The sequence below is a fragment of the Aythya marila genome (assembly GCF_965140915.1).
Source record: "Aythya marila genome assembly, contig: HAP1_HAP1_SCAFFOLD_12, whole genome shotgun sequence".
Lineage (NCBI taxonomy): Eukaryota > Metazoa > Chordata > Aves > Anseriformes > Anatidae > Aythya > Aythya marila.
The window spans coordinates 1-12,913 of record NW_028136620.1 but is presented as its reverse complement, the minus strand read 5'-3'; the positions used below and the strand labels follow the sequence as shown (position 1 = coordinate 12,913).

At 69.7% G+C, this 12,913-nt stretch overlaps 1 protein-coding gene across 1 annotated transcript; it reads right to left on the bottom strand.

Moving 5' to 3' along the window:
* Positions 1-146: 146 nt before the first annotated feature.
* LOC309891674 (microtubule-associated serine/threonine-protein kinase 1-like) lies at positions 147-11,892 on the bottom strand (the record flags this gene model as incomplete). Its single annotated transcript, XM_082786015.1, is given in 28 exon segments — positions 147-214; positions 507-591; positions 593-690; positions 693-1,088; positions 1,631-1,800; positions 2,040-2,176; positions 2,627-2,749; positions 3,142-3,371; positions 3,745-3,909; positions 4,004-4,161; positions 4,368-4,495; positions 4,995-5,104; positions 5,339-5,461; positions 5,556-5,657; positions 6,089-6,254; positions 6,367-6,499; positions 6,586-6,724; positions 7,428-7,636; positions 7,723-7,808; positions 7,893-7,960; positions 8,180-8,309; positions 8,759-8,860; positions 9,479-9,685; positions 10,081-10,156; positions 10,509-10,672; positions 10,916-10,994; positions 11,313-11,388; positions 11,804-11,892. Coding segments are annotated over 28 exon segments (3,817 nt in total), but the record flags the coding sequence as incomplete, so codon positions are not given.
* Between the last annotated feature and the right edge of the window lie 1,021 nt (positions 11,893-12,913).

The window sequence follows — 12,913 nt, the reverse complement described above, 5'->3', positions numbered from 1 at the left end:
TGATGTCAGCACCTCCACTCTGCGTCGGCACTGTGATGTCACCGGCAGTGACATCACTTGCAGGCCCTGAGGGCTGTGACGTCACCAGTTCCCCTCTGTGATGACGTCAGAGCTGCGCCCTCACCCCACCGCGTGTGACGTCACCGCTATGACATCACCGCCATGACATCACCGGGCCAAGAGCCAAGGGGCAAACGGGGGGGGGGGGTGACACCTGGACGAGGGGAGGGGGGGGCGGTTTGTGGGGGCCGATGACATCACACCTGGGGGGGGGCGGGGGTGTCACAGTATTAACCCTTTGTGTACACGGGGGGGGAGGTGCCGGCGGGTGAGGGGGGGGGGCCCGCATGCCTGGCCCCACCCTTATTTACAGCAGAGGCTGGGGTCAGCACCTGGTGGGGGGGGGGCCAGGGCCTGGTGAGGGGGTCAGTGCCCAGCGGGGGGGGGGTCAGCGCCCAGCGGGTGCCCCCTTCCCCACCCTCTCCCCCTCCCCAGGGGGTCCCGACCCTGCCCCCACCACCACGATGGGCACCGGGGGCACCCCCGGCGCCCCCCCCCCCCGGCGGCCCTGCTCGTGCTCCTGCACCGGGCTCAGCGCCTTGGGGGGGGCGGGGGCGGCGGCGGGGACCCCCTCGGCCCCGTGGGTGGCCCCAAGCAGCAGCGGCGGCTCCTGGCGGCCCAGGCGGCGGGCGGGGGCCGGGGGGGCGCCCCGTCCCCGGGGCTCTCCCCGTCCCACTCCGCCAGGCTCTGCAGGGGGGGCTCGGCCGGGAAGTCCTTGCGGGCCTCCAGGCCCAGCTTGCGGGGGGGGGGCAGCGCCTTGTCGGGGGGGCCGCGGCGGGCCAGGCGAGGCGAGTCGGCGGCCTTGGGGTGCAGCTTGGCGGGGAAGGCGGGCGGCGAGGCGGCGGGGGGCGAGGGCGTGTGGGCCAGGGGCGACAGCGGGATGCTGCCGGCAGACTTGCAGCGAGCCGCCCGGTACTGCCGCTGCAGCTTCGGGGACAACCCCTGCAGGGAGCTGGGCCGCAGGTGCGGGCCCGGGGCCGGCGACGGGGGAGCGCTGGAGCCCGGGGAGCTGCTGGGAGGGGACGGCCCTGCCCCGGCCCGGAGTCACCGCGCGGCCCCGGCACCGGCACCCGGGCAGCGGGACCGGCCGCTGGAGCCCCGCCCCGTGGAGCCCCGCCCCGCACCTGGAGCCCCGCCCCCTCTCCTTCCATGTAGCCCCTTCTCACCACCCTGCAGCCCCGCCCCTGGAGCCCCGCCCCATGTAGCCCCGCCCCCTAGAACCCCGCCCCCTCGCCCTCCAGGTAGCCCCACCCTGCCTCCTGCAGCTCTACCCAGCCCCCTGGAGCCCCGCCCCCTGGAGCCCCGCCCCACCCTTTAGCCCCGCCCCCTTGCCCCCACAGCCCCCCTCACCCACCTCTAGCCTCGCTCCTTGTGGCCCCGCCCCCTTGCCTTTTCCGTAGCCCCGCCCCCTTAGCCCCCCCTGCCCTTCCCTGTAGCCCCTCCTCACCACCCTGCAGCCCCGCCCCCTGGAGCCCCGCCCCCTTGCCCTCCCCATAGCCCCGCTCCGCCCCTTCAACCCCGCCCCGCCCCACCTCGCGGCCCCGCCCCCGTTTCCCCGGGCGACGCGCACCTGTCTCGGCGGCGCGCGGCGGGTGGGCGGGGTCCCGCGCGCGCGCGTGCGTGGGGGAGGCGGGGAGGCTGTCGGAGGAGGAGAGCGAGCGGCTCAGTGACGTCAGCGAGCGGCTCGTGTGCAGCAGCGAGGCCTGGCGGGCCAGGTGGCGGAACAGCGCGCTGCGCCGCCTGCCGGCGGGGAGGGGTCACTGCAGGCATCCCCCCGGGAACCCCCCCCGGAACGGGAACCCCCCCCCCGGGATCCTACCTGGGCACCAGGACCCCCCCGGGCACCGGGACCCCCCTCGGGCACTAGTTCCCCCCCCCCCCCCGGGCACCGGGACCCCCCCTCCGGGCACCGGGAACCCCCCGGGCACTGGGACCCCAGGCACCGGGACCCCCCCCCCGGACCCTGGGCCCCCTCCCACCTCTCGTGACCGCCCCCGGTGCCGCCGCGGCGGTTCCTCCTGGCCATCTTGGTGCGGGCGCTGCGGCGCCGCGCGGGCCCCAGGCGGATGGAGGTGTTCTCCAGCGGCGTCGTGGTCACCAGCACCTTGGTGCCGCTCTGCCGGCCCCGCCCGGGTCATGGGACTGCTGTGACCTCTGACCCCGCCACACCCCCTGACCCCACCATGACCTCCGACCCTGCCGTGACCCCAACCCCGCCGTGACCCCAACCCCACCATCACCCTGCCACAACCTCTGACCCCACCGTGACCTCAGACCCCCTCGTGACCCCTGACACCTTTGTGACCCCCTGACACCATGACCTCTGCCTTTGATGTGACCTCTGACCCCACCACTACCTCTCACCCCACCGTGACCCCCTGACACCATGACCTCTGACCCCAGCATGACCTCCAACCCCGACCTCTGCCCCCACCCCAACCTCTGCCCCCCCACCCCACCACGGTGACCCACAACCCTGCCCGTGACCCACAACCCCACCCCGACCTCTCAACCCCGTGGCCTCGTGACCCCCCTCCCCCCCCCCCATGACCCCGTGACCTCTGACCTTGAGGATGAGCTCCACGACCTCGGTGTGCACCAGCCCGTGCACGGGCTCCCCGTTGACGTGGGTGATGAGGTCCCCGGCACACAGCCCGGCCTCCTGCGCCGGGCCCCCCTCCTCCACGTGCTGCACCCACAGCAATGTTACGGCCCCAGCACGGCCCCGGTACAGCCCCGGCACGGCCCCGGTATGGCCCTGGCACGGCCCCACCGCCCCCACCCGCACCGAGCAGTCCCCAGTGCCCTCATGTCCCCATATCCCCTCCTTGTCCCTGTGTCCCCTTAGATCCCCGTGACCCCATGTCCCTTTATTCCCCTCCCTGTCCCCATGCCCCCTTTTTCCTCTCCTTGTCCCCATGTCCCTTTATATCCCCATGTCCCCTCCTTGTCCCCAAGTCCCCTTTTCCCACCCACATCCCCACATCCCCCCACATCCCCTTACATCCCCATATCCCCCCATGTCCCCTCCGTGTCCCCACATCCCCCCCGTGCCCCTTTCCCCCCCCGTCCCCCGCTGACCCAGACGACGTGGTGCACGCTGTAGACGTCGCTGTCCCCCAAGTAGACGCGGATGGCCCGCAGGGTAAAGCCGAATTTCTTGCCGGGCCGGGGGATGGCGATGGGCGAGCGGGGGGCGGCCACGGCGGGGGCCAGCTCGCGGCCCGGGGACGAGTCCCGTGACGAGGGGTCCGAGGACAGCGAGCGCGGGGACATGGGGCTGCCCAGGGGCGAGGAGCCGGGCGCCTCCCCTGCGCCCCCGCTGGCACCGTGCCCAGAGACGGGGACACGGGGACCCCCCCACCCCCCCCGGGGACACCGACAGCACCCGACACCCCTGGGGAGCTGGGGGGACCTGGGGGACCCTACCTCCCCCAAGGGACACCCCCAGCCCCTGCCAGCCCTGGGGACTCCCCCAGCCCCCCCCCCCACTTGGGGACCAAGGGACGCTGCCACCCCCGGAGACACTGCCAGCACCCACCACCCTCAGGGACCTGGGGGACCCCCTGGGGGACCCTGCCACCCTTAGGGACCCCACCAGCCCTCCCCACCCTTGGGGACCCAGGGGACCCTGCCAGCCCCCCCCCACCCCACCTTTCGGTGCTGCTGGGGGGGGACACGCACCGCTGGGGATGATGACAGAGAGTGCGGTGGCCGACGCCGACTTGGTGACCTTGCCAGGGCCGCGGGGGCTGCGCTTGTCACCCCCCCCCTCGGGGGGGGCCACCCCTGGGTGCCGCGGCCGCCGCAGCCCCAGCTCGGCCCGGGGGGGGGGCAGCGCCCGTTCACCTGCGGGGATGGGAAGGGAAAGATGGGGGCGTTGAGGGGGCAAGGGGGGGGTCACAGGGACCCCTCCCCACCACAACCCTCCCCCGGCACCCACCTGGCTCCTCGCTGGTGCCCTCGGCGGGGCTGTCGCGGGGGGGGACCCCGTTGCGGGGGGGGCCCGGCTCCAGCAGCGCTGAGAAGCGGCGGCGGGCTCCCAGGGGGGGGCTGCCCTCCCCTTCGGCGGGGGGGGGCTCAGCAGCGGGGGGCCGCTTCCTGCAGGCACCCAGGTGCTGGAGGGGGGGGGGGAGGCAAAATCTGCCCCCCCACCCTCCAATCATGCTTTGGGCACCCACCCAGCTGTCCCCAGGCGCCCCCCCCCCCCCAGTTGTGCCCAGGGGCACCCAGGTGTTGTTGTCCCCCCCCCAGTGACCCTGTTGTTCCCCGCCCCCGGGTACCAGGCGCCCCCCCCGGATGCTCACAGCTCGGGGGATGCCGTGCGCCAGCTGCGGTCGCGGGCGAAGCCCTCGCGCCGGCCCTCGTCCCGCGGGCGCCCCTTGGCCGCCTTCGGCTCCGGCTGCTGCGAGAGCTGCTCCAGGCTGCTGTACACCTGCACCGGGATCACACCGGGATCGTGGCCGGAATGGCATTGGGATCACACCGGGATTGCACCGGGATCACATCGGGATCATGGCCAGAATAAAATTGGAATCACCCCAGGATTTATGCTCAGGATCACCCCGGGATCACCCCGGGATCGTGCCCAGGGTTTTCCCGAGGTCTTGCGGGACTCCCCCACGCGTCGGCAGCAGGGCCGTGGTGCGGCGCTGCACGAGGGTTGTGCAAGCGTGCGAGGGAATCACACAAGGGCGTGCACAAGGATTGGCACCAGGGACCAAGGCACGAGCTGCACCAGGGGCTGCACGAGGGCTTGCACGAGGATTCACACAAGGGTTTGCACGAGGGTTTGCACGAGGGCTCCGACATGACATCACTTGGGGCTTTGCACGGGGCTGTGCATGAGTGACCTGCTCTGCACGTCCCCCAGAGCCCTCCCAGGTGTTCCTGTGCCCCCGTGCCCCCCCCCCCCCCACGCCCCCCGTGCCCACCTTGCTGAAGCGGGGGGAGCAGGACGAGAACTGCCGGATCTCCACGGGCTCGTCCTCCGTTGTGTCCTCATCCTCGTAGGAGGCGACGTGGGTGTAGCGGTCCGAGCGTGCTGGGGGGGGGGAGGGAGGGCTGGGGGGGGGCAGGGGACACGGGAGGTGTCCCCAAAGGCAGCAGGGACACGGCACCCAGGGAGGGGGGCCCAGGGGGGCTCTATACGGTGGGGGAGAACCTCAGGGGGTTCCTGGGGGGGGGTGGAAGGAGAACAGGGAGGGGTCTGTGGGTGCTGAGGGGGTCCCATGGGGGTGTCCCCTTGCAGGGGGGGGGTCCCGGGGGGGTCTCTCACTGTCGAAGTAGCTGGTGTCCTCCTCGGACTCCAGGTGGGGCACGAATTCGGCTTTCTGCCGCAGGAGCCCTGTCCAGTCGAGCGCCGCGAAGAAGCCGTGAGCCTTCACCTCCTGCGCGCCGCCTGCGTGGGGACACCGGGGGGGGACACGGGGCTCAGGGGTGCAGGGGGGGACACGGGGATCTGGGGGGGGGGGGGGCAGGGGTCGGGGTCTCACCGGCCCCGAGGCGCCGCAGGGGGTCGGGCTGCAGCAGGCGGGAGATGAGGTGCTGAGCTTCGGGGGGCAGCGCCTCGTCCCCCTCTGGCCACAGGATCTCGTCTGCCACGGGGGGGACACGGGGGGGACACGACATAGGGACACGTGAACGCAGGGCTGCAGCTGCCTGCTGTGGGCCCAGCGCCACACTGGGGACCGCCAGCCCCACGGCCCCACGTCTGTCCCTATAGTGGAGGTGCCCTGTGGCTGTGTCCCCGTGTCCCCATTTCCCAGTATCCCCAGGATGACCGGCTCCAGCCCCACGTTCCCATCCCCATGTCCCCATATCCCTGTGTCCGTGTTCCCCCGTGTCCCTGTGACCCCATGTCCCTGGGATGACCCGCTCCATCCTATCATCCCCATCCCCACGTCCCCACATCCCTATCCCTGTGTCCCCATATCCCCTGTCCCCATTTCCCCATCCCCCTATAACAGACAACATCCACCCCTTGCCCACGTCCCCGCTGTCCCCATGCCCCCCCCCAGCCCCGTACCCGAGATGACCTGCCCGAAGAGCTCCTCGGGGGTGTCCCCGAAGAAGGGCACGCAGCCCACCAGGAACTCGTAGAGCACGATGCCCATGGCCCACCAGTCCACGGGCTTCCCGTAGCCCTGCCGCAGGATCACCTCGGGGGCGATGTACTCGGGGGTGCCGCACACCTGGGGGGGGCACACCCTAATGGCCACGCCCCAAGAGGCCACGCCCCAAGAGGCCACGCCCTAAAAGCCACGCCCCAAGAGGCCATGCCCCTCCCCCGGAGGCCACGCCCACCTGCTTGTCCCGGAACTCGCGGGCGTCCTTCTCCATGTGGCCCTCGTAGAGGTTGGTGGTGAGGCTCATCAGCCCCATCTTGGAGAGCCCGAAGTCCGTCAGCTTCACGTGGCCCAGCGAGGTGATCAGCAGGCTGCGGGGAGCCAGGCGGCTGGGACCCCCCCCGGGACCCCCCCGGTACCCCCAGCCCTGGGACCCCCCTCCCCATCGCGGCCATACTTGTCGGGCTTGAGGTCGCGGTGCACGATGCCGTAGTTGTGCAGGTACTCGAGGGCCAGCACGGTCTCGGCGAAGTAGAGGCGTGCCAGCTCCAGCGGCAGCGCCCCGATGTGCTTCAGCAGCGTGGCGCAGTCCCCGCCTGCGGGATGGCGACATGTCGCGACACCAGAGGCCCGTGGGGGGATGGTAACAGCCCGGGCGGGATGACAACTGCTCTGTATCGCGACGCCCAGCTGCATATCGCGACGCCCAACTGCATACCGCGACACCCAACTGCATGTCAAGACCATCAACTGCATATTGTGACCCTCAATTGCATATATCATGATGCCCAGCTGCATATTACGATACCCAACTGCGTATCGTGATGCCCAACTGCGTATCGCGACGCCCAGCCTTCTGTCCTGCCCTCCAGCCCCATGCTGCATCTCACAGCCCTCTATATCAGGGCTCACCGCCCCGAGTCGTGACACCCAGTAGTATGATATCACGCTGCCTGGTCCCATATCACACCACCAATCCCTGTATCGTGATGTCCAGCCCCATACTGCAACACCCAGCCCTGCATCACAACACCTGACCCCCATATTGCGATGTCTGGCCCCATATCATGACATCTGGCCCCATATCGCAATGCTTGGCCCCAGTATCATGACAGATGGCCCCCATATTGTGACGCCCAGTCCTGTGTCGCGACGCTTGGCCCCCATATCGCTACACCTAGCCCCCATATTGTGACACCCAGCCCCCATATCACGACACCTGGTCCCCATATCACGATGCCCGGCCCCCATATCGCGACGCCCAGCCCCCATATCGTGCCGCCCGGCCCCGTATCACACCTTCGACGTACTCCATGACCATGCAGAGGTGGCGGCGGGTCTGGAAGGAGCAGAACATGCTGACGACGAAGGGGTTCTCGGCGAAGGTGAGGATGTCGCGCTCGACGAAGGCCTGCTGCACCTGGTTGCGCAGCAGCAGGTTCTGCTTGTTGATCTTCTTCATGGCGAAGCGCTGCCGCGTGGCCCGGTGCCGCACCAGGTACACCGCCCTGCGCACAGGCGGCGTCATGCCGGGCCCCCCCGGCCCCGCACAACCCCCCCCACCCCCCCCAAGACCCCCTTTCCGGCCACTCACCCGTAGGCGCCGTTGCTGATCAGTTTGATGGTCTCAAAGTCGCCTTCCCCTGGCGGCTTCTTGGTCCTGGGGGCGCTGCTGCGGCCCTGGGGGGGTCACGGGGTGACTGGAGGGGGGCTTTGGGGAGGGGGGGGCCTTGCACGCATGGGGGACCCTGAGCCAGGACCCACCTCAGCCCCCTCCTCAGGCTCTGGTGTGTTGCTCCCGCCGCTGTCAGGCTCCTCCAGATGCACCACGTCTATGGGGGGGGGAGCAGGGCACGCAGTCACATGTGCCCGAGGTGTGCAAAACGCCGTGCAACGCCCCCCCCCCCCACTGTCTGCCACCCCCCTTGCACCCCCCGAACACCCCTACGGGCGTGCAAACCCCACGCGCACCCCTTCCAGCCCCCATGCACACCTCCACTGGCGTGCAAACCCCGCGCACGCCCGGCGGCCGCTTGCACACGCGTGTGTACCGGGGAAGGGGTCGCGTGCCAGCCCCAGCTGCCCGATGATGTAGCGCGGGATGTCGGCCTTCAGCAGCCCCTCGCGCGCCTGCCCCTCAGCCGCCGTCAGCAGCTGGTAGAACTCCGCCGGGTCGAACTCCTGCACGCACACGGGGGGGGGGGGCACGCGCGTGTGCAACGCACGCCCAGCACGTGGGGATGCGTGCGTGGCAGCACGAGCACGCCGGGCACACGTGTGTGCGACAACACGCGTGTGCGGGCTCACACGTGCGCTTTGCTCTGCCCATGGTGCCGCACGAGCGTGCCCACGTGCAAGGTGCCGCACACGCGTGTGCGCCCCGTGGTCCCCGGTGGCTGTGGCGATGCCCCGGCAACACGGCTGTTGTCGTGGCAACGGAAGCCCCGCCTCCTCATCAGCGGTGCTCAGGGATTGGCCAGGGCGTTGTCAGGGCGACGGGGAAGGATGGCGGCGATTGGGCGGTTGGGATGGTGCAAGGCGGGGTGGGGAGGGTGTGTGTGGGGGGCACAGGGCCCCCCCCATGGCCGTGGGGGGGGGAAGGTCGGGGCTGGGGGTCCCGGGGGTCTCACCAGGCACTCGAGCAGCCGGGCGGGGCGGGAGATGATGATGAGGAGCCTCTTCACCAGCTGGGTGATGAAGGCCACCTCCTCTGACTCCGAGCGCTCGTAGGCCTGGGGAGAACAGAGGGGGGGTTAGGGGTGGGGGGTCCCGATGGCACCAGGGGGGGCTTGGGGGCACTGGGGCATCCCCATGAGGTGCCATTGGCCCCTGCTGGGCCCCCTTGGGTGCCTCTTGGGTGCCCATTGGCCACCGTTGGGTCCCATTGGATGCTGTTGGGTGCTGTTGGGTGCCCATAAGGTGCCTTTGGGTCCTGTTGGGTCCCAGTGAGTGCCCCTTGGACGCAGTTGGGTCCTGTTGGACACTGTTGGGTCCTGCTGGACACCGTTGGGTGCCCATTGGATCGCATTGGGTGCCTATTGGGTCCCGTTGGACACCATTGGGTCCTGCTGGGTGCCCACTGGGTGCCATTGGGTCCCGTTGGGTCCTGCTGGGTGCCCATTCGGCCCGTTGAGTCCCGCTGGGTACCCAATGGGTCCTGTTGGGTGCCCACTGGGTGCCACTGGGTACCCGCTGAGTGCCGTTGGGTCCCATTGGGTGCCGTTGGGTGCCCACTGGGCCCATTGGGTGCCTGTTGGGTGCCATTGAATCCCGTTGGGTGCCCATTGAGTCCCGTTGGGTCCCGTTGGGTGCCGTTGGGCGCCCCCCACCCCGGCAGCCCCCCCGCTCACGTCCTGCAGCAGCCGCTCCATGTTCTCCTGCAGCTCGTAGAAGTAGCCGGCGGTGATGAGGCCGTGGCGCGCCTTGGCCAGGCAGTCGCGGGCCAGCTCGGCCAGCTGGTGCTGGATGAAGCTGAGCGCGCCGTCGGCCAGCGGTGTCCCCCCGGGGCCGCAGCCCCGCACAAACTCCTCCAGCCGCTCCTCCATCTGTGCCGTCGCCTGCGGGGAACGCCCCCGGGGTTGCCCTCACCACCCCCCCCCCCCAGGACCCCGCATCACCCCTCCTATTGCCCACCTGGACCCCCCAGAGCTGCCCCGTAACCTCCCCAACCCTAACACCCCCAAAACCCCTCCCACATCCCCCCAATGCCCACCCAGACCCGCCCAAGCTGCCCCATAACTCCCCGACCCTCACACTCCCAAGTCCCCCTCCTGCATCCACCCCGTGGTGCCCCCCCCATAACCACCCCATCACCTCCCCAGGACCCCCTACGCTCCCCCGGTGCCCTGTAGACCCCCCTGAACCACCCAAATCCCCCCCCATATCCCTTCCAACCCCCCCCCAAGGAGCCTGTACCCCCCCCACGCCCCCCCCAGCTCCCCGTGCCCCCCACCTTGGGGAACCGCTCCTTGTAGACGTGGTTCATCATCACGATCTCGTTGTCGTGGGATGAGGGCGAGCGCCCTGGGCTGGGGAGGGGGGGGGGGAACACCGCTGGCACCCACGGGACCCCCATCACGCCCCCGCTGCAGCATCCCCCCTCCCCCTCCAGCACCCCCCCCTCCCCATCACCTCGGTGCCCCCATCACTCGCAGTGCCCACCCCCCCACCACTGCGCCCCCCTCCCCCTGGTGACCCCATGCTGCCCCCCCCCAGTGTCCCCTCTCCCACATGGCCCCCCAACACCGCCTCACCCTTCCCCCCCCCCAACCCCCAACCCCACAGCGTCCCCAACCCATCACCCCCCCCCATCCCGCTGCTGTCCCTGACCCCCCCCCTCATTTAACTCCCCCCCCACCCCCAACCCAACCCAGGCCCTACCTGAGGCTGCGGGAGCGGGGGCGGGGGGCTGGCCCCCCCCGGGCCCCCCCATCCTCCTCGGCCAGGCTCTCGGAGCTGCCGAAGTGCCGGGAGAGGAAGCGCAGCTCCTCCGGCGTCGGCTGCGCCGGCAGCTGGTGCAGGCGCTCCTGCGACGAGCACGAGGACTGCGCGCCCGCGTCACCCACGGACCCCCCCACGGACCCCCCCCTCTTGACCCCCCCCTTGACCCCCTCCCAGACTCTCCTCGGACCCCCCCCCCACCGTGGGTGGTCACAGGCAGCACCCACAGGGGGAACCCCCAGGGTTATGGGGGGGAGGGGAGGGAGGGGAGGGGGGGGACACCCCCCAAGGGTCCCCTTGGTGTTTGGGGGGGGGGGGGCACCGAGGTTTGCCCCCCCCACACTCACCGAGACGGTGGAGCTGGGCGTGTTGGTGCCATAGCCCGAGGAGGGCAGCGAGGCCAGGGACCAGCGGCGCCCGTCGGCTCTGGGGTGGGGGGGGGCACGGGGGGGGCATCAGTGACCTCAACACCCTGACCCACCCACCCCACTATCCCCCCCCCCCCCCCCAAACCAGCCTGGGTAACCTGGTTTGCTCCCAGCTGGAACCCCAATCTTGGGACCCCCCCCATCGTGGGACCCCCCCCCACTAATCCTGAGACCCCCCCACCTATCCTGGGACTAGCCCATCCTTGGACCCCCCTCCCCCATCCTAGGACCACCCCCTCATCCTAGAACCCCCCCCCATCGTGGGACCCCCCCCCCCAAACCCTGAGACCCCCCCCCCCATGGCCCCCCCCCTTACCGGCGGGAGGAGGCGAAGGAGAAGTGTGCGGGGTTGCTGGGCGAGAAGTTTCGGGGGCTGTCCAGGGGGCTGCTGCCTGCGGGGGGGGGGGGGGGGCAAATTTTGTTTTTTTTTTTTTGGGGGGGGCATGGGGGTGACGTCACTGCTGCCCCGCCCTGCCAGGCCCCGCCCACAGCAGAAGAGGCGGGGCTAAGGCGCCCCCCTCCCACCCAGGGGCAGAGGGAGGGGGTTGACCCCAAGGGATGGGGAGGGTCTTGGGGGGGGGGGAGGCAATGAGTGGTTTTTTTGGGAGGGGGCTGGGGGGGTTATTGGGGATGGGGGGGTTATGGGGCCCTTTGGGGGGGGGACAGCAGGCTGAGGGGGTCCCTATGGGCACTGAGGGGGGGAGGTCCTGGAGGGTCCCCATGGGTTCGGGGATGGGGGGCATGAAATGGGGGGGGGCTCAGGGACAGAGGGGGCCCGGGGGGGGCCGGGGGGGGTCCGGCTCTCACCGATGTGGCTGGGCAGCGGCGAGTGGGGGCGCGGGAGCGTGGGCGAGGTGCTGGTCAGGATCAGGCTCTTCCGATTGCTCGTGCGGCAGCTGGGGGGGAGCAGGTTTTTTTTTTTGGGGGGGGTGGGGAGACCCCTCCCACACCACTGCCCCCCCCCCCACACCTTGCACCCAGGAAAGCCGCTGGAAACACACACACAGTCCCCCATCCCCAACCCGACAGCATGGGGGGGGGCACGGATGGGGGGGGGGGGTGAAGATGGAGGGTGAGGAAGAGGAGGGAGGGAGGACGGGGGATGAAGGATGGGGGGGGCAGGGGATGGGGGGGGATGGGGATGGAGGAGGGGGGGAGGATGAAGGTGAGGATGAGGATGGAGGAGGAAGGGGGGGAAGGATGAGGGTGAGGAGGATGAGGAGGCCTGAAGGTGGGGATGAAGGCTGGAGGGGGGGGGGCGAGGATGAAGGAGGGACGAAGGCCGGAGGATGGCGGCTGCGGTGGGATGAAGGCTGAGCTGGGGAGGATGAGGAGGAGGATGAAGGCTGAGGGGAAGGATGGGGATGGGGATGAGGATGATAAGGATGGGGATGAAGATGAAGGCTGGGGGGAGGATGGGGATGGAGATGAGGATGATGAGGATGATGAGGATGAGGCTGTGTGTGCGTTCGTAGTTTGTGTTAGCTAGGCAGAATAGCATGGAGGAGGTTAGTCCGTGGGAGATCATTAGGATTATTGCTCCTGAGAATGATCAGTGGGTTTGGATCATTCCTGCAGCGATGACCAGCCCCATGTGGCTGACGGATGAGTAGGCGATTAGTGATTTTAGGTCCGTTTGTCGGAGGCAGATTGAGCTGGTTATTAGGGCACCTCATAAGGCTAGGGTTAGGAAGGGGTAGTGGAGGAGGTTAGACAGTGGTCCTATTAGTAGTGTGACTCGTATAATTCCATAGCCTCCTAGTTTTAATAGGAGGGCGGCAAGGAGCATTGAGCCTGCAATGGGAGCCTCTACGTGGGCTTTTGGCAGTCAAAGGTGTAGGCCGTATAATGGGGCTTTTACTATAAATGCTATGAGCAGTGCTAGGCCTGAGAGGATGCTTGTTCATGAGGTGGATA